General features: G+C 31.7%; 1 protein-coding gene across 1 annotated transcript in view; it reads right to left on the bottom strand.

The window, feature by feature from the left end:
* LOC111054122 (Down syndrome cell adhesion molecule-like protein Dscam2) overlaps positions 1-21,963 on the bottom strand; it is a 204,423-nt gene that overhangs the window by 14,179 nt on the left and 168,281 nt on the right. Inside the window, exons 17-23 of the mRNA XM_039420188.1 lie at positions 20,378-20,603; positions 16,814-16,960; positions 15,373-15,531; positions 7,379-7,509; positions 6,157-6,398; positions 3,700-3,926; positions 1,683-1,868 (exon numbers count right to left, since the gene is read on the bottom strand). Of these exons, the coding sequence (XP_039276122.1) occupies positions 1,683-1,868; positions 3,700-3,926; positions 6,157-6,398; positions 7,379-7,509; positions 15,373-15,531; positions 16,814-16,960; positions 20,378-20,603 (1,318 nt within the window). The remainder of the gene's footprint in view (positions 1-1,682; positions 1,869-3,699; positions 3,927-6,156; positions 6,399-7,378; positions 7,510-15,372; positions 15,532-16,813; positions 16,961-20,377; positions 20,604-21,963) is intronic.

The following is a 21,963-nucleotide window of genomic DNA, read 5'->3' as shown; positions in this document are numbered from 1 at the left end:
GGTACAAACGATTGCAAACGATTGTTAAATGTGCACTTATTGCATTTAAATATTCTCTTTGATTCAAATTCATACGTTATGTAATTGTATCCACAAATAAATGAAAAATAAAAGTCCAAAAGAGCTTGAGGCTTGACAAATAAATAAAAGACAAAGAGAGCTTGAGTCTTGACAGAGAATAATGTCAAGCCTCAAGCTCTTTTGGATTTTATTTTTTATTTATTTGTGGATACAATTACATAACGTATGAATTTGAATCAAAGAGAATATTTAAATGCAATAAGTGCACATTTAACAATCGTTTGCAATCGTTTGTACCAGAATGAAATAATATCAACAAGCTCAACATAGGCCTATACTTACTATAGCCATCAATGTTCATGATTTATTATTTTCGTATTGTCTAGTTAAATGTACACTTATTGCATTTAAATATTCTCTTAAATTCCAAAAGAGCTTGAGGCTTGACAGAAAATACATTTTCTGCGAGTTTTGTGTGTAGCTCGATTCTCATCCACTATAACAAAATTATTATTGGTCTCTCCTATATCTAATCATTGTTTGTGGATACAATTACAAAACATATGAATTTGAATTCAAGAGAATATTCAAATGCAATAAGTGCACATCTAACCAGAAAATACAAAAAGATAAATCATGAGCATTGATGGCTATAGTAAGTATAGGCCTATGTTGAGCTTGTTGATATTATTTCATTCTGGTACAAACGATTGCAAACGATTGTTAAATGTGCACTTATTGCATTTAAATATTCTCTTGAATTCAAATTCATATATTTTGTAATTGTATCCACAAATAAATGAAAAATAAAAGTCGAAAAGAGCTTGAGGCTTGACAAATGAATAAAAGACAAAGAGAGCTTGAGTCTTGACAGAGAATAATGTCAAGCCTCAAGCTCGTTTAAACTTTTATTTTTAATTTATTTGTGGATACAATTACATAACGTATGAATTTGAATCAAAGAGAATATTTAAATGCAATAAGTGCACATTTAACAATCGTTTGCAATCGTTTGTACCAGAATGAAATAATATCAACAAGCTCAACATAGGCCTATACTTACTATAGCCATCAATGTTCATGATTTATTATTTTCGTATTGTCTAGTTAAATGTACACTTATTGCATTTAAATATTCTCTTAAATTCCAAAAGAGCTTGAGGCTTGACAGAAAATACATTTTCTGCGAGTTTTGTGTGTAGCTCGATTCTCATCCACTATAACAAAATTATTATTGGTCTCTCCTATATCTAATCATTGTTTGTGGATACAATTACAAAACATATGAATTTGAATTCAAGAGAATATTCAAATGCAATAAGTGCACATCTAACCAGAAAATACAAAAAGATAAATCATGAGCATTGATAGCAATAGTAAGTATAGGCCTATGTTGAGCTCGTTGATATTATTTCATTCTGGTACAAGAGATTGCAGGGGGAATATTTGTTGAGGATACAGTGGTCTTGATCAAACTGGATAATCTAAAACTAGAACGTATTCTCAGCAGTCATTATAGTGATACGAGAAGAAGAAGGTATGAAGGTATGTTTTGCCATTTAATTCATCATTAATTTGCAACAAAGATCTTGAGTAAAAACACTACATCACCATCTGGAATTCTTTGTGACAAAAATTGAATTCGTATATGAAACAGTTACCTTGTCCTTTAGTTGCCGCATGTATAATTGTACTCGGTGAACTCTCGCCAACCGAATTGGATGCCTTTAAATAGAGTTCGTACTTTGTGCCACACAGAAGGTTACCCAATACATAGTTCTTTCTATCCGCTTCCAAACTGATATGCTGCCATCTTGATCCTGCATATTGATAGCTGAGTTTATATCCTGTGGAAATGGAGAATATACATTAGAGGAGACTAAAGTCCATACACAATTAGTTCCGACTTGGAGTAATATGTGGGGGGGGGCAGAGAAATAGAGATCAGCTAATTAAAGTGATACAAAGACATAGAAAGAAGCGCAGTTGCCAATTTGTCGATTACACTCATTCGACTCAGTGATTTCAGAGAGGTAAGCGTATCATAAGCAGTTGAACACTCACTTAGAGACTACAGAACGCTGGCCGCTTCAGCACGGCAACATTGCCGCCGCTGTATCCCTAATTTTCTCTGCTCTGCATATACCTCCTAGTCGGAACTATAATTCCGTATGGACTATAATAAAGTACCAAATCAATATGTGAGTGAATAGATATTGATAATAAAAGGAGAGTCCGATCGTAGCGTTTCTCAAAGATCATAGTGTCCTCAAACCCTTCTAACAGAGAGTAACAATAACGATATACTATATCAGTCTGTTTGGGAGCTGAGAGACAATGTAAAAAAATGTGCGTCAGAGAAATTATCTTAAAGCAGCTTAACCGATTCACATTAACAATCAAAACAAATTTTTCATAGTGGACTTCTGAATAAAAATCACTACCAGATTCAGTGTTAATGCGAAAGTATTTTGAACTGTAAATAATATTACACATGTCGTACGATTAAAAGCGGATATGAGTAGTCACTTTTATAGGTAAACAAGCGCAAACATTAAGCTAATTGGCTCAAATTCTGATGAATCGACTATATAATTGAATTGTCGAACAGTTTCATGAACTCACACATTGTAAATTGATCAGCACTGATAGAAATATAGAATTGATTCTATTTTGCACAGATGGAATATTCCAAGAAACTCTGGAGAAATTTATCATTTACTCCGGGATCAGAAAAATATTGAACATAAAATTAATTTGATTATTTGACATTAACGTCTAATTCTTTCCATTGGCCATTTATCATCCTTGCTAGTCTACAGAGTGCAATAATATAGAAATAATATTTTTTCTGTGTTGTTACGAAGGTGAAGTGGTATGTTAGGGTACAACCACACTGAAAGCGGAGCGTGGCGTGGCGTTGAGGAGCGTCGTGAACAATATCATGTTAAGTAATGAGCTATAAACACACTGGAAGCGTCTACTCGCAGAGCGGAGCGTGGTATCCTACTTTGGAACAAGCTGGTTTGTTTTTTGGAGCCTCAAAGCGTCAAAGTGCGAGTGCCCTACTATTGTACATACTATAGTGGTCTACTCTTGTACATAATAATGCACTTGTTCTACTACATTTTCCCAACATCTGATACACTAGTATATTCAATGTTTTCCCAAATTCCCCTGTAATGTGTATTATTTGATTATTCAAAAGAGAAAACTCATCTATTGTACTTTGAATTCAAAAGTAAGACTATTCCAAGCCATTTCATTCATATTTCTATGCAATTTTGAAAATCCACCATCATCTAGTAATTGTGGGGAAAATTTGGTTCATATTTTTCCCCGTGCTGAACACACTGAGTCTTAGCTAATATCCAATACCTTAAGTAAATTATACTCACAAAGTAATGTCCGTGCAAACTTAGAAAACGCAATTTTCTTGGCCCTTGACTCTTGGCTCTCAGACGCTTCCTGTGTGTATCATGAACGCTCTGACCACGCCACGCCACGCTCCGCTCTAGAGCACCACGCCCCGCTCCGCTCTGTGTGTTTGTACCCTTATCCACATTGGATGAAAACAATAATATTGACAATATTATCGATGACATTTCACCAATATATTGACAATATCAATTCATTTTAATTGGAAACTATATTATTTACTGTTAGCTGAATAGTGACCTGTGATATGAGCACCTCCATCGAAGGATGTCCTCCATTGCAGCGAGATGGTGTTGGAGGTGGATGTGAGTACGACGAGCACAGGAGGCTCAGGCTCGGTGATGACCACCACCTGGTAGACCACCTGATCACGCCCGAACACGTTCTCTGTCAGACACGTGTAGTTGCCAGCCATGTCGGGTGTCAGTGCATTCAGCAGTAGAGAGCCGTCGTCGAGAACTCTGCAAAATCACACCTTCATTTATCGAAAAAAAAAACATTTGTCACCTGGTTATAATAAATTATGGGATATCTATATATAAGCACTTCATTTATATGGGCTAATTTTGTAAAAATTTATGAAAACAATATAAAAACTTGTAGTACCCTTTATTATTAAAAACTTTTAAATATTAAAACGACTCTAGTTTCGACCATAACTTAGGTCAAGTTGAAATCAATTTCAATTTCAACTTGAAAATGACCCAGCTATGGTCGAAATTAGTCGTTGAAATGTTTTTAAGTTTTTTATTTTTAATTATAAAGGGTATTACAATTTTTTGTATATTGTGTTTATTAATAACAATATATTTATTTCATATTGATCAGTATTTTAGAGTTACAAATTATTATAATTCAATGAACAGTCATTTGTCATTGACAGAAAGATTGTTTATTTGTTTGTTTTCAATATTGCTGACTGTACCATCTTTCTCTATTCAATAACAGATGTGCCCTCGTGCGATAGATTGAATTGAATTGAAAAAATCGTTATTTGTAAACATGTACAGGCACATTAGGAACAGCGTCAATATACAAACAAAGATAAACATGAAAAGATAGAAAAATGTTATTGTATATTCGAGATGACTTTCATGTTTGGCATTGACTGATAGCTTATTTATACCCCAAAATTATTATATTTTTTCGGGGAAGCTCATTTAATAGAACTCCTAATGAAGTCCGTCTGATCCAGTGAAGAGGATAGGCTTTTTTATAATACACTTTTTTCTGTCGCAGCTCGGGCAGTTTAAAAAAGAATTGTATTATTAGAGAAGACAGCGTTTGAACCAACTCATGAGTTCGGATAATTTAATCGTTTATTTTAATTTGTAAAGTCGCGTCTATCAGTGAATTCCAAACGGAAGGGCATCTCGTAAAGGTAGGTGTTATTTTTGTTGAGATCCATTTCATTTTATTACCACAAAAATTTAAATCTTTGGAGCCAAGCAATTAGCGTTCATATTTATTCAGGTACTACGGTATTTAAGAATTTTTAAAAGATAGTTCATCTAGTTTTAGTTATATTTAGGCTAACCATATTACCATATTATTTAACCATATTTTACCAATGTTATCAATTTAATTAAAGTGTTAGTTATGATTTTCATCTTCTTTCCACCGAAACTCTTAGTTACATCTTTTTCTTCCCTATTCGCTTACACATTCCATGTTTGTATGTTATTGGTAGATGTAGGTTACTACATACTACCACAGATCTAATCTGTTATTTTAGTCCATAATACTACATTTATTCACCCACTTACTACTTTTGTAGGCTACTGATGAAGACTCCAGATACTAATTTGTTGTATAGAGAGTGAATCGATTTACAAACAGTCAATGTCAGTAGGCCATGGGCCTAATGGAATACGTCATGGAGTAATGCCAACAGCAACAACTTTTCTACTACGTTTTGTGCGTCGCAAAGTGAAATTTCTAATACTGGAGATCAAATAAACCAATTATTTATTGTGTAATACCAATTATTAATTGTGTTAAGCAAGTCTGACATTAAACAAATGTTACACAATTGTGTATAACTGTTATAAGATATTAACTGCTCAAAAAGTCAAGGAATGTTGAATCAGAAAGATTATCATTGTTACTAGCCTATACATATGAGACTAAAAATATGAGTAACTTATAAAATAAACTTTGCATGGAAAAGTGTACAGTGTCACATATAGTATAAAAATGTGAAAAATAATAGTAGCCTATAACTTGCCTGGCCAATTCAAAATGGACCAAGAAGTATTTTCTTGGGAATGTAAATTTCCTAGATGACCTTGAACGACGTTTCAGATCTTTTCGTTGTAACACAATCTTGAGAAGTGGGTTTCCATGGAAATCTCTCATGATATAACGATTTCAAATTTTTGCAAATTTCAACAAAATAAAAGATAGTCAACATGAATAGTTTTTTTCCTACTTGAAAATACTCATACAATTGGATAATGCGTAAAATCATAAGGAAACTATAATTTTCATGACTTATGACTGAAATCTTTCATTGTTCTGCAATATGAATAAGAGAGGGGTGAAGTCAATAAATTGATTTTTTTGAAAAGTAGGTTGATATTTTAAAACTATTGACTACTGTAATATTGATACTAATAATGTAATATATTACATTGAGTGTTGTTATATTTACATAGAGTGTTGAAAATGGATTTTAAATATCCGAAAGCGCTTCACATGTGAGTACTAGTTTTATCAACTAATATACAAAAATTAGACTCTAGTGTTTTTGGAAATACTGTATGAAGATGATAAATCATACCTCTTGACATCGGAAAAAGCAGAAATTTATTGGAAGGCTCTCCCTCTCCGACTGAGGTAGAAGCTGTTACCCAAAAATTGTATCGCTGGAACTCCTTTAGCCTTCGCCATTCATAAGTGAGAATACGACTTCCAACTATCACTTCTTTACTTATTTCCTGTCCGAAACAGACAATGAGTATGATTACATTGATTAGATTAGATTTCTTTATTCATGTTTGTTACAATATTCACTGACTTATATCTACACTAATTTACATTAAATGACGGTAATGCAATCACCGTATTCAACGAATGTTACAAAGTATGAAAAATTAATAATTGAGAATAAAGATTTAATGCAATTAGAATAACGATAGTATAATATTGTGATATAACGTCACAAATCGGCGGTGTTTCAACAAATAATTGCTGATTCTCTGAAAAGGATATATAATTGTATTCTTCCCATCAACGTAAGATTTGATAAAAGATAAGGAATTATGTTACAGTACATAGATGAAGGTACTGAATGAATAATAGGTACAACATTGAATGATATTAGATAAAGAATGATCAGGCCTATTGTTAATTTTATAAAAAAATGAATAAAAACTTCATTCAGAGAACGTTGAACAGACTCTATTCATAACATTAAACAAAATTTGAATGTCAAATTTGTAAACAATGATAAGGAGTCTCACTATCAATCAGCTACAGCATTAATATTGTGTAGTAGGTCTTGCATAAATTCTCCATTATTTGATTTCCAGTTTCTATGATAGAACTGATTGATCATCGAACCGATTCTCCAGCAAATTCTACAAATTCAGACAAATTTATTTTTTGAAATTTCAAGAAATCAGTTCCCAGCTATTGCATTTATAAAATTACGTTGTTCAGTTTTTTTCGTTTTTCCAATAATATAATATAATGTTATACATAAGTTTACATGAGATTGAATGAATAATAACCAAAGAGTTATATAGAGAAAAAATACTTTTTTGCAATTTAAAGTAATTGATCTCGATAATTATCAATCACTTGGAACGCAATTGATTGTTTTCGTGGATATAATGTATTGTACATTTATTTGATTTATGGAATTATAAACATTATAAAAATGAGAACACTTTATAATTGAATAGTTGATTCCTACTTTATCTTGGCCGCTTATGTAGACGTTGTATTTTAAAATGACTCCATTCGGTTTGGAAGGAGGTGTCCACACAACCATTATACTGTCAGACGTCATAACAAGACCTTTCACCATGTCGGGAGGACCCGGAACTGGAAAAAAGAATATTGTTATGTCACATTGATAGCCTATATAATATTATATGTGTTCAAAATCAAAATCTATAAAACTGGAAACAAATGAATGAATGATACATACAATTAACTTAATTAACTTCAAAATTATCACTATACAATCCAAATCTCTATATGGATGCTTTAGAAAAAAGAAATTCGTTCTATAGGGTACTATAGCATTTATAGTACCGTACCCCGCCGGTACCGTATATTATAATTTATATCATTCTTGAAAACAAGATGTGCGAATAATGTAATTCAAATAATGCCTTTTCGACATTATATATGATATGAATTCATTTAAGCTAAACCTTTCTATAATTTATTCAGGATTCCAATGCGTTATTTAGAAGATGAAAAAGTTAGAATCAATATCTGAAGCTCCATTTATAAATTTCAATTAAAACTCGGCTATATCAAGTTCAATAGGTGTCTATTATTGATTAAAAATTTATTATAGAAAGGAATGTAAAGGACATCATATTTCAGATGTTTCAGATTTATTTATAAGTGAAATTAATTCAGCAATTTCAACTACTTTGTTATACCTAGTCACTCCGGTACATATTATATTCAGTGTATTGAGAAGCGCAGATATTTGCCATATTTTGAAGCAGACATTTGCAACAAATGAAAGTAGTATTAATGAAGATAAACAAGAATAATATAGCCTGTTATAGTTAATTTTTATTGGGGCTTGACACAGTTTTCCAAAGGCGTTGTGAGAACAGTAATCAGCTATGCACTTTCCAAATTATCCGGAATTTATATACATGAAACTGATCTCTATTTCAGAGAGCAAATGAGTAGTTTGGATCCTGGAAAATTTGGAGATGACAAAAGATTGTTCTATGTATGACTAGTGCCATATAATCAATGTTCAGCTTCCAACTCTTACTGAGCTTTTATTGAACAAATTTACTTTTTTCCTGTTTCTATTTAAATATTGTAATATTACATTTTTCTTCTCACATTGGAATCGAATCTTCAATTCGAGATCTATGGAACTTTATAGTAAATGTCAGAGTTATCAATAGACGGACAAATTTTTTGACGGAGAATTTATTATTGTAAATGTTTGTTGCATTGTTCCATAATGTCACCGAGGTAGGGTTAACAAATTACTAAATAAATCGTTTATTTGAATAGAATATATGTATAAAAATTTAAAATAACATTTTCAAATTAAAGTTTTATTGAGAACAGATGTAGAATGTGAATTCTAAATTTATAAGTTATAATTTTGTGTTGACGTGTCTGTAAAGATCGATATTGAACAGGGCGTTGTCTTTCGTGACTGGCAACTTGTGTCTTTTTCCTGTTGGACCTTCTTCTGAAAAACATGGCTGGCTGTTGCTTGTATAATTTTGTGCTCTGAGTTATTGTCTGTTTAAATGAATTTATTAATGTTTTAGATTGAAGTTTATATAAATTTTTGTGCAAAGTTTGCTGTTTGTATAGTAAAGCCAATAGCCACTGTGTTTCAACTGTAAACTGGTTAAGTACTTAGTTCGTAGGTAGTAATTTTAGACGCTTAGACTTGTAAGTTATTGTTCTTTGTACCTATATTTCTGTGTTTTTGCAAAAATTTTCATCTGAAGATTATAAGTTAATTTGCTCTGAAAACTGGATTTCTCATTCATAGGCAATAGATCCATTCACAGTTTATCAAGAATCTATTTTATTGGAGCCGACAACTTTCCTTAGGTGATAGGTGTTAAATGCTAATCCAACCGTTTAAGGAAAAATTGGTAGCACGGCAAATGGTACGCCCTGGTGTGGGACTCAAACACCAAATGTTACCCCTGTGGTGGGACAGAATTTCAAAATAAATATGTCCCAAATGGTACACTATGAAATCCCTGGTTATAAAAATTATTATTAGGTTAGATGTCTTGATAGGTTGTGAATGGTTTACTGCTGAGTGGGAGGTCAGTTCAAGAGAGATCAAGTCCTAATGAATATATTATCTGTGCAGACTAGCAAAATGGCATACAATATGAAAAATATTAAAAATGATGATGAGTTAATAGCTGCCTTAACACAACTGTTTGATAATTTTAAACAAGAGCAAAATGCTAGGTTTGATGAGCAAAATGCTAAGTTTAATGCTAGGTTTGATGATATGAAGCAAGAATTTGCTGAAACATTGAGTGATAATCAGGAAAATGAAAACAAATTGAAGCAGAATGATAGTAGTGTTAAGTTACAAGATCAACTCATTCAAGTTTCTGACAATGTAGGCCTAGTTACTGTTGTTGAAAAAGTCAACCATAGTGAAAGTGTAGAATTGAGTAAAGAAGTAGGTAGGGAGTTGTCTTTATTGAAAGTCAACTATCAAGAAAGTACTATTGCTACATTGAAGGTTAGGAAAACAGTAAACAAATCAAATGTTTCTATGGATCAGATTACTACATCAAAAGTTAGGAAGATTGTAAACAAAATGAATGATTACATGAGACAGGTTTCGGTGGAGGTTAGGAATAATGTCAACAAAATGAATGTTGCTTTGAGTCAAGTTGATGAGTTCAACTTTCAACTGAGAATTGAAAAGATGTATGCTATGCATTCTCAAGTGACCATGACGAACTTTTGTAGGCAAAACTGCTTGGTTGAAATAAATGAACCCATGAATAAAATCATGCTATTGAAGAAAACAAAACGCAAAGTCTCCATCGATGTATTAGTATTCAAAGGTTGTTTCAAGTTGCTTATTTGCAAGATAACTACTGTGAATTACATGATGGAAGGGTATTCCCCAACACACAATGATTAGGAATCCTGTGTCATGCCGGGATTCAGAATAGCAATGACCGTAAATACTACGTATGGTAAGAGTCCATAATTGTATCTTTTTTCTTTCCTGTAGCCTATTTTCTTGGCCCTTAATCTTTTCAATTTTCGATTCTTTCCTGTCTTTGTGTAATATTCAGTAAATTTCTTCTATGAAGCATATCTTAACCAATCTTGTCCATAGTCATTTAAATTTGTATTTTTTCTGAAATAATTTTGGAAGTTAAAATAGTAGCTTATTTTCCTAATCTTTAATTGTTGATAAAACTTAACTTTTCTAAAATCTATCCATTGTTGTGTAAATAATTGTTTGCTTGTGGTATATTTTTTCATCATGTATTACATATTTTAATCATGTCTATTTTTTTTTTAGGTATCATATTAGGTAGTTAGGTTTTTCAGAGCAATTATGTCCCATGTTCTCATCTTTCATTGCATATCGTGCCATAAGCCATATGTAATTAGGTTATAGTTTTCTTCTGGGCTTTTAACCCATTTGCATTTTATTTTTTCTTTGCTGTCCAATACTTTGGATTTTTGGTAGACAAGTAGGTGTGATTTTTTTTAGAGGTGTGGGCGTGAACCACATATGGCTGGACTCGATTATCTGACCTACTTGTTTGCGATATAAAAACCTTATGACTGCAACAACAAATGTTTGTAAAACCTTTTGCATACTTTTGTTTTTGTGGTCCGATACTAGAGTCTGCTATCACATTGCCTTACAGACATCTAGGAACTTTCCACCCAGTCACAATAGTCAACATTTTTTTTTCCTTCACCAGTTGTTTTTGTGGGAGTGATAGCTCACAATTATAACAAATTAGAGTCATACTTGGAATTTACAAAATTCCATAGTAGTATATTTTATTAAATATACTTCCTCATGAAAGTTCAGTACTGACATGTAGGATAGACTCTAATTAATCTTTCTCTTCTTTGTATTGTTTTAGGGAATTTATTTACCCAGTTTTCTTTTTCTCTTGTTTGTATTTTTTAGGGAACTTATTTACCCAGTATTTCATCTTGATCATCTGTGTGTCATAATCTTGAAATGTTTATACTTATTATACAGTCTTTAAATTTTAAATTATTTTAAAAAATAATTGGTCTAATTTAAAACGTTGTGTTATATTATCAATTGAAATGAGTTAAAGGCTAAAATTTTTCTAAAGTGTTTTGTAATTGATATTTTTTTTTTAAATTTTAAAACTGTTTGTTCTATAAATTTTGATATGATTGATTATCGTTTGAAATGGATGCTAGGGTGTATGTAGAATTTTTAGTGGGGTTTGTTGATTAGAATTTTGCTGGTATGTGATTGTTTTTTTTTTTGAGATGGAAACCCATTATTGCCTAAAGAAGGAATAACAGAGGTTATGACTTAGAGAGGCAGTAATGAGATAATAATTTTTGTGTTGATTACTTATGTTGATTGCCATAGATGCAAAAATAATGATTAATAATGTTGATTGCCATAGATGCAAAATGATGATTACTTATGAATATTGTTTGCCTTTGAAGCAAAATATTATTGATGTTTTGAATGGTTTCTTGTTTAATGATTGATAGTAAAGTTTTGTCATGAAATGTAGTTTGTGTTTAGAACATTGAAGAGTCGAAATAAACTATAGTATCCAACAAACGATGATTAATAATATTAAATAATTTGCTTTTTATACAATTTTTGAACAAAATTAAAACTAAATAATTTTGAAACCCTGAATGATAAATCATAAATGTGAAATGAACATGCTATAAATGAAATGTTATATTAATAATGAAATGCAAATATATTATGAAATGATTGAATAGAAGACCAAATGTCTGAAATTATTGAAATATGTATTGAAATTAAATTTTTGTTGTGTTGTTATGATGTTTGTTTTTTACAATTTTGATAATGATACAGGGTGTTATGAAATTCTATTTCTATTTTGAAGAATGGATTAAAATGTTGATATTTGAACAGTGAATAAATGAATTTTTTTAAATTTATCATTGATATGTCCATATTTCACAATTTATGTATTACTGACTGTATAATAAGATGTTAACAAATTTCAATTTCATATATATTTAAAATAATTTTTATGTGTATTAGATTGTATGGATAGCCTAATCAAGTTTTTCTTCTTAGTTTATAAGCATTTTAAGATAACAGGTACAGCACAGACATTAACATTGAAATAGTTATCATGTGAATCTCGAAATCAGTAACAAGTGAACGCCATGAAGAGTGTTAAGAACATTTGGGTGATTTTCGAACTAGTGTGACATATCTACGCCAAAATCAACGCTGCGGCCTACACCAATAACTACGCCAAAATCTACGCCAATGCCTGTGCCAACGCCAATATCTACGCCGATGCCTGCGCCGAAGCCAATATCTGCGCCATGCTGATGCCAAAATCTGCGCCAATGCTGATGCCAAAATCTGCGCCAACGCTGATGTCAACAACAAAAATCAATGCCAATGCCTGCGCCAACGCTGATGCCAACAACAAAAATCAATGCCAATGCCTGCGCCAACACTAATAACTACGCCAAAATGCCAAAATCTGCGCCAATGCCAACAACAAAAATCAATGCCAATGCCAATAGCTACGCCAATGCAAAAATCTGCGCCAATGCCAACAACAAAAATCAATGCAAATAGCTACACCAATGCCTGCGCCAATGCTGATGCCAACACCAAAATCAACGCCGATGCCTGTGCTGATGTCAATGCCTGCGCCAATGCTGATACCAAAATCAACGCCGATGCCTGTGCTGATGTCAATGCCTGCGCCAATGCCAATGCCAATGCCTGCGCCAATGCCAATATTAACGCCGATGCCAAAGCCGACACCAAAGCATACGCCAATAGCAATGCCAATGCTTATTGCTGACTCTGTATCTCAAACTTCAACACTACTGCATTACCTGGAGGTAATTGCCATCCATGTTCACATTCACAACTTTGAATTCAGAAGAACAGTCACAGTATCATGAAAGAATTGATTCAAAAAATCCTCTCCTAAATTATTCCTGTATGCAGAACTCTAAACCTTGAAAGCTGAAAATATCAAAAAAAAACCAAACTTTACCTAAATTAATCCTCACCTAAATTAATCCTGTATGCAGCGTCTATCTCTTTTCCAAAAAACAAATTACATTGTCATTTCAAGCCTGAAATGTACATTGTATAATTACAAATATGATACAAAATTTATGTGACTCTGTATTGAATTTGGAATGCAGCCGTCTACTACAAACATGAAGAAATGCTAACAGAGATGTCACCTGTATCGAGTTTGGTATGCAGCAGTCGACTACAAGTATCAGCCCAACACTACGTGCATCCAGATCAGCCCAACACTTAACGTCATCACATTGGAGTCACACTTAACTGAAAATCATACTGAGTGCCTTAACGGACTGTTTTCCAAAATGTGCATCAATAAAATCAACCGCGTCAATAGTGAAAGAAATGAACATTTTTTGATCTATTGAAATTTTATGTGAAAATTAAATGTAACAATTCATCAATTCATTTAAAAAAAAAAAAAAAAAATAATAATAATAATAATAAATTTTTTATTCAACATACTAAATTTTTTTATGCAATAAAAATTAAATTTTTCTATCTATTAAATTTATGTGCAATTTCAAAAAACTATTCTTTACATATTAAACTTTCTGTTGAGATATTTTTCTTTAAATTATAAAGCTAAATCAAAAGTAATTTTGATATTCTATATTTCGAGATATTGTTTGGAAACATATAACAAACGCTATTGATGAATTTTTATAATAATTTTCAATAATTTTGGATGACATGTATTGTTTTTCTAGAAAAAATTGTTACTGTTCTCAAATTTAAATTTCAACAATTTTCATTAGGGTCAATGTAAATTTTTTCTTTGAATTTTCAAACAGTAAAATTTTTTTATGTTAAGAGGGGGGTATTTGTAATATTACATTTTTCTTCTCACATTGGAATCGAATCTTCAATTCGAGATCTATGGAACTTTATAGTAAATGTCAGAGTTATCAATAGACGGACAAATTTTTTGACGGAGAATTTATTATCGTAAATGTTTGTTGCATTGTTCCATAATGTCACCGAGGTAGGGTTAACAAATTACTAAATAAATCGTTTATTTGAATAGAATATATGTATAAAAATTTAAAATAACATTTTCAAATTAAAGTTTTATTGAGAACAGATGTAGAATGTGAATTCTAAATTTATAAGTTATAATTTTGTGTTGACGTGTCTGTAAAGATCGATATTGAACAGGGCGTTGTCTTTCGTGACTGGCAACTTGTGTCTTTTTCCTGTTGGACCTTCTTCTGAAAAACATGGCTGGCTGTTGCTTGTATAATTTTGTGCTCTGAGTTATTGTCTGTTTAAATGAATTTATTAATGTTTTAGATTGAAGTTTATATAAATTTTTTGTGCAAAGTTTGCTGTTTGTATAGTAAAGCCAATAGCCACTGTGTTTCAACTGTAAACTGGTTAAGTACTTAGTTCGTAGGTAGTAATTTTAGACGCTTAGACTTGTAAGTTATTGTTCTTTGTACCTATATTTCTGTGTTTTTGCAAAAATTTTCATCTGAAGATTATAAGTTAATTTGCTCTGAAAACTGGATTTCTCATTCATAGGCAATAGATCCATTCACAGTTTATCAAGAATCTATTTTATTGGAGCCGACAACTTTCCTTAGGTGATAGGTGTTAAATGCTAATCCAACCGTTTAAGGAAAAATTGGTAGCACGGCAATATACATTGATTTTCTTGGGATTTTTTGAAAATTCCAGCGGAAAATCATTATTTCTCTCATAATGCTTTTGTATACAATAGCCTACATTTTTTATAGTATATTGTACTTGAAACAAATAGGTTTATTGTTTACTCCACACTGTATGTTACAATAAAGTGAGCGTTTTCTATAATGCCTAAATTATTGCTCATTTGAATTGTAAGATGTGACTTTTGAAAATTTTAAGATGTGAGTAAATGTGTAAAAGCAAAAGGGTCGCCCCTGTGTGAAACCTACCATCCTCATCAGTGCTGCAGTAAATGGGCGGAGAGCGCACGCCTTCGCCGGCCGATGTGTATGCCACCACTCGGATACTATAGTTGGCAAACTTTATCAGTCCGTCGAGATTCGTCTCCAGATTGGTGCTCTTCTTCACTTCGGTTTCAGCCGGTGCACCTAGCAAATTCAACTGAAATGAAATTAGTCGAAAATATGTCCATCACATCCATCAATGCATAGCAGTCCTTGCTTTGGACGGCTTTCTAAACTATCCAGTTTCAATAGATATATATCCTGATCATCGTTGAAAACTATATGAAGCTGATTGTTATTTTGTAAGAACAACATTATTTTTATTCATTACAAACCTTGCTTAATACAATGAAAATAATCTTCTTCAATCCTGCAATTAGTCTGCTAAAATAAAACTATCTATAAGCCGTGTGACATTGGCTGGAATAAAATTATTAAAGGCCCTAGCAAATTATTATTATAGGCCCAAGATGTGCCCTATACCTATGAAGCATGAAATATATTTATATTATATTATATTTATATTTATTTATTTGCCAAACACATTTACAGTACAATATGTATATACTAAATCAAGCCACGGGATACACCCAAAACGGCTTACATTAAAATACATAATTAAAGAAAAACAGTTCAAGCTTGGTAAAAAAAATCAAATTACACTATCTCAGTTTTAGAATACATTTCTTTTTAAATTATGGTGAAGAATCTCTATTTATGTCACAATTCTCAAACACTTTATCATAAAATAGTTGGAGCATAATTAGAAATGAAGAATTTTGAAGGCAAATGGTATTTGGTTTTATAATATTAAATGTCCTAATAACTCTGAATGCTGTAGACCTTGGTAGCACAAAAAATAACTTTTCAATCAAAAACGGACAATCCAATAGATTATTACACAACTTATGTAGTATACATAGCAAAGCAAACTTTCGACTTAGCTCTAAACTATTAAATCTACAAATTTCTCTCAATAACATTGTTGGATAATCTCTAGCACAACTCACACCATTAGCTTTATAATAAACATATTAAAAAAATATATAGCTCACCTATTTCAATATCAAACCCTATATATTCATATCACAATAATAATTGACATGGAATCAAGAAAGAGAAAATAATATGATGTGAAAATAATCTATAGCATGGAATAATTCACAAACATGAAGTAAGCTGATATTTCTTCAACAGTATAAACATATTACAATTCATTAAGTAAATAATTAGGATAAATTGAACGCGTTATAGCAAATAATATTTCCAATTATTGAATAGGAAAGGGTAACTAAATTTGATTTGGATTGGTGGATTATTCGATTTGATTTGAAATCCGATTGTAACGCACGACTTTTAATAATCATAGAAGCTTATTCTAGGTGACAAAAATGGCAAGAATAATATTGTGAGTAATCACAGATACCTAATGGCGGATCCACTTGCTTGTAGAATATCTTGTAGCCCTGCAGCTCCCCATTGCAATACTCTTTGGGCGGCGGCTCCCAGCGTACATTCAGGCTCTGTGATGAAACAGGAAGACACTGCACTTCTTGAGGAGGCTCTTCAGGCACTGCAATCACAAATTCGAATCCAATATGTAGCCTACAGTATCTCAAATATTGACTCAATCAATGTTTATACACTAAATTTATATAACAATGCAAAAACAATAAATAGTTGACCGAACGTAGTGAGGTCTATGTTTCAACTCGTATTTTCTTTTGTCCGTCTGTATGTAACGCGATTACGGCCAAACGCGTTGATATAATTCGATGAGATTTGGCAGGAATATTCATTTTTTAACTGCACGTCGATGTATACACAAAGTTTTTGAAATTTTTCATTTTAAGGATAATAAGAAAACAAAAGAAATTCCTCCATACTTTGATATCACTATATAATTATATCATCTATTTTGAAGATAGGATCAATCGGACTATAGAATTATTCATGAACAATCATCAATTCAGCTGACAAGTGGATTATTCATTGCATGCATTACACAGATGTCTGGCCGTGTCTATTTCTATAAGGTAGGGTTAGTATCAATATTCTCACATTTGAAGAACAAATTTAATAGGTGATTGAAAATAAAATAAAAAATGAATAAATGAGCTAAATAATGCTGAAGAAATTATAATATTCTTGATTGAAAAAAATAGTTATTTGTATATCTAGAGTGAAAAGTTCTGTTTTTTCTCCCTGAGGGAAAAGTTTGAAGCCCGAGGCGAAGCCGAGGGCAACAATTTTCCTGAGGGAGAAAAAACATTTTTCACTCGTGATATACACAACATTTTTCCTCTACCTAAGTTACATTTTTATAAAAACTGCTAATAAAATAATTTTTCCTCCAGCTACTGTCTAAAGTACTTACTTTACTCCCTGAAACATAATACTAAAGTGTCACTTTTTCGCTCTCGGTAGTAAAAAACTGAAAAACTCCCTAGGGAGTAAAAGTGACTCGATTTAAATAACATAGGAAGCATCTCTAATTCAAAAACTCACATTGTAATAGGTTAGAAGGTCTAAGCTCAGATGAGAAAGCGTAATAGAGGTGTCTGTCATTGAGTCAACTGAATTCAATACCACAATAAGAAATTTGAACAACTCATGAAATATATGTTTGTATGATATTATATTCTTATTTTGTAGACGATAAAAATGTAAACAATTTTAAAAATATTTTATTCTATTCAAAATACCAGCCAACAAATATTTTTGATCTGCAATTCAAATCTGAAACGCGTGATCTGGAGTCAGCCATTTTTGGTAGCCGCTCAGCTGATATAGGTAATTGTTACAACTTTTGCCGATAGATAGCGCAGTCGGCAGTGCCAATCAGCTGACCGGTTTTTAGGTTTTAGATTTTAGGTTATGTTGTTAGGAAACATTGTCACCAATACGTACCTAAGTTTTTAAAATGATTTTATTTGCAGTTTCTATAAAAAAATGAAGATGGAGGAAAAATGTTGTGTACATCACGAGTGAAAAATACTTTTTCCCCCTCAGGAAAATTGTTGCCCTCGGCTTCGCCTCAGACTTCAAACTTTTTCCCACAGGGAGAAAAAGTCGTATTTTTCACTCTTGATATACAAATAACTATTTAAAAACGTATGTGACCAAACAAGATGTTACAACATAATCTAAAAAGTAAACAGAAACAGCTGGCTTGTAATCACAGTTCTCCTCCAACAGCACTATCTGTCGGCTAAAGTTGTAACAACAATGACAGCCAAAACTACAGCTATGATGAAGTTCCCGTTTCAAATTTGATTAGTTAATAAGTAATATTCGTTGGCTGATATTTTGGATAACATGGAATAAAAGAAAAAAATATAAACATTTTTTTAGTTTAGTGATATGAAGTTTGTAATAATAATTTCAGTATACAAACATAAATTTTATATATCGATCAAGTGTCTGGTTGAGGTATTGAATTTAGTTGGTTTAATGACTACTCTATATGCTTCCTCATCTGAGCTTAGACCTTCTGACTTATTCCAAATGTACGTTTTTTAAATAGAGATGCTTCCCATGTTATTTAAATAGAGTCACTTTTACTCCCTAGGGAGTTTTTCTGTTTTTTAGTAGTCTACCGAGAGCGAAAAAGTGACACTTTAGTATCATGTTTCAGGGAGTAAAGTAAGTACTTTTGACAGTAGGTAGAGGAAAAAACAATTTTAAAACAGTTGAGAAATATTTTCATCAGATGGAAAGATTATCACGAAACTGGATAAATTATCGTATGGAATACAAATTCAAACGTGGAATGAGTTTATTAACATAAGTGAGTTTTTGATCTTGGAGAAAACAAATAACAGTTTTTAATAGTAAAACATGATTCAACTGTGAATTGTGATTCAAGTGAATCAACTAGAAAAGGTGACATCAGATACTTGTGGATGAGAAAAATGCGTGAGGTCTACTGTTCACAGAACTACTAGTTAAGCATATGGCAGGCTATCTGAGCAATTATTATTATAGACTAATAATTTATAAGTGGCAGATGAAAATAACAATAAAAATTCAGAAAATGACTAGTTTGAAGAAATATGTATGCAACACTTCCATATAGCCTTCAAACTTGACAAAAAAAAGTTTTTATCAGTTTCTAAAAAAATTCTCTATAAGCCAGCGGTCGTACCGGAATGCTTTGTATAACTTCAAATCATGTCTTCTAGATTACTCTAGTTGATATAATAGCTATATACAAAATATATTTTTCACATCCCATAAATATAAGAATTTCAGTAAGCCTATCACTTTTCGTTTCTAAAAATAATATTATATACAGATATCAATGTATGAATTCAGGGCTACTTTCTTGTATTTATAAAATACTAGTAGTTAATTATAATTATAAAGTATAATTATAATTTGTATTCTCATTCCATTATTTTATTAATATTGTTGTTGTTGTAGCAACTTCGGGAACCCTGTTGTTTCATTCCTCCTCCGTCTCAAAACCCAGGAAGCAGGCCACTCCACAGGGGTCAGTCCAGAGGCTGGCTGCTGTCAGTAGTGTCGGCTTCGAGGGGCAGCTGAAAAGATGCTCTGTGCTGTGGGGTCCGCCGCCACAGTCGGGACTTGAATCATGCACACCATCAGTGATTTTATTAATATCAAAAGGTGTACTATAATTCTATGTTAAAAATACTCTATAGATATGTCAATGAAAACAGTAGAAAATTCAAAAAATTGTCTTCTATCTATCTTCTATTTTATACCAAACTAATTCAATTATATTCACTCTAATTTAAGATCATGAACAGTAGGTTAAATTAATATTCATTTTGATTCAATGTGAATACATTTCAGTATGTTACAATAATATTGCAAGATAACAGTATTCATATAGCCTATAATTTGAAATTAATTAATATATTTTCTAAAATTCTCAATTCTAATGCTATTATTTATCTTATTATTCTCAATTGAATCCAAGCCAAATCTTGATAGATTTCCAATATGTTTTATGTTGCTTTACCTCCTTGAAGCGTAGTAGCGATAACTACATGAGACGGGGGACCCGACCCAACATCATTGAAAGCATCGACTGTAACTTCATAGCGAGTGAACTGCTTTAAGCCACTCAACAAGAACTCTTGCCTCTCATGTCCTCTCGCGGTCTTCACTTCCAGTTGACTGCCAGGCTCTCTGTACGAAATGTGATAGCCAATCACGTTGGCGCGGCTCAATCCAAAGTCAGGGTACTGTCCAAAATTTATAGAAAAATAAGACAAAATAAGCAACAGCTCAATTCTTCTAGTGTTCGTATAACCTATTTATACATTTTGTGGTGGAAAACAATGTATATTATAATCATTGAATATTTTATTTGAATTATATATTTTGAATCAAGATATGTCAGATTTTGTTATTCATCTATTCAAATTCCAATTTAATTTATTTCCAGAAAGTACATTTTACAATATATTCCCTGAAAATCACTCCCTCTAATATGGAACAAGTCCGTGTTTAGAGGAGGAGTCAATACAACAATAGACACAAGACAAGAAAGAAAAAGTTGACTTTCTACTGCTGTAGTTTACAAGCATAAGCCATTCAAACATATTTACATACAACAATACTAACACATAAAACAATTGAAAGAAATATAAACGCATATTCTTAGCCAATAATAATAGAACAGATTCAATAAACAAAAACTGATTGCTTCCTTTCTTTTGTCATAGTTCTGGAAACTAAACCGATGTACTCAATGCACTCATTTACACATTTTGAAAACAATAATTTCTACAATACATATTATCCTATTATATCAAGCGAGCAATTTCTGTATGTTTATATTTTTGTATTTGGTTATTTATATTTACTTATATCTGGTTATTTATGTTCAACGGATCTCGAAAACGGCACTAACGAATTTCACGAAATTTGGAACATAGTAGGTTTATGAAATAAAAATTCGATTGCACTAGGTCTCATCCCTGGGAAAACTCGCTGAAGGACATGAAAAGGATAACAATTATTCGTCCTTGGAAAAACATATGATAATTTCACACGCACAATGCGTGTGTGGGAGAAAAACAGATTTATTCCCAGCTGTGTAATCAATCAGCGAGAAATATTATCAAGACAATTTAATCGACTTGATCAAAATAATCTGACTTGTTGACATGACATGATAATCTTTCTAAACTAGAGTATATCATGATTTTCAAAGTTGATAATTATTTGACAATTTTAAGTGTGTAGTAAGTGTTATTTTGTTATTCAATTTGGTTTGTAGATATTCTAAATTAGAAATATTTTGTTTTCAAATGTTTGGACTGAAAATTTAACCTGAATTCAAGTGTATGGAACATAACCTACTTTCTGAACTATTTATAGTGTATTAATCAAAATTAGGGGAAGAAACAGTTTTGGGCTGTGTCTGTTAGTCCTTCCCTAATCATTTTAAAGAATTGTGATCGGTTTATCAATAGCATAGAGAAAAATAGCATTAGCACTTATGCTGTAAAACAATTATGCTATTGTTTATATGCTATTTTTATACTAAACCACTTATGCTATTGTTTCTCTATGTCAATATAGTCAATAAATAAATAA

Source organism: Nilaparvata lugens, chromosome 2, assembly GCF_014356525.2.
Source record: "Nilaparvata lugens isolate BPH chromosome 2, ASM1435652v1, whole genome shotgun sequence".
Classification (NCBI taxonomy): Eukaryota; Metazoa; Arthropoda; class Insecta; order Hemiptera; family Delphacidae; genus Nilaparvata; species Nilaparvata lugens.
Note: the sequence above shows the minus strand (reverse complement) of the source record. Positions and strands in the feature narration are given on the sequence as shown.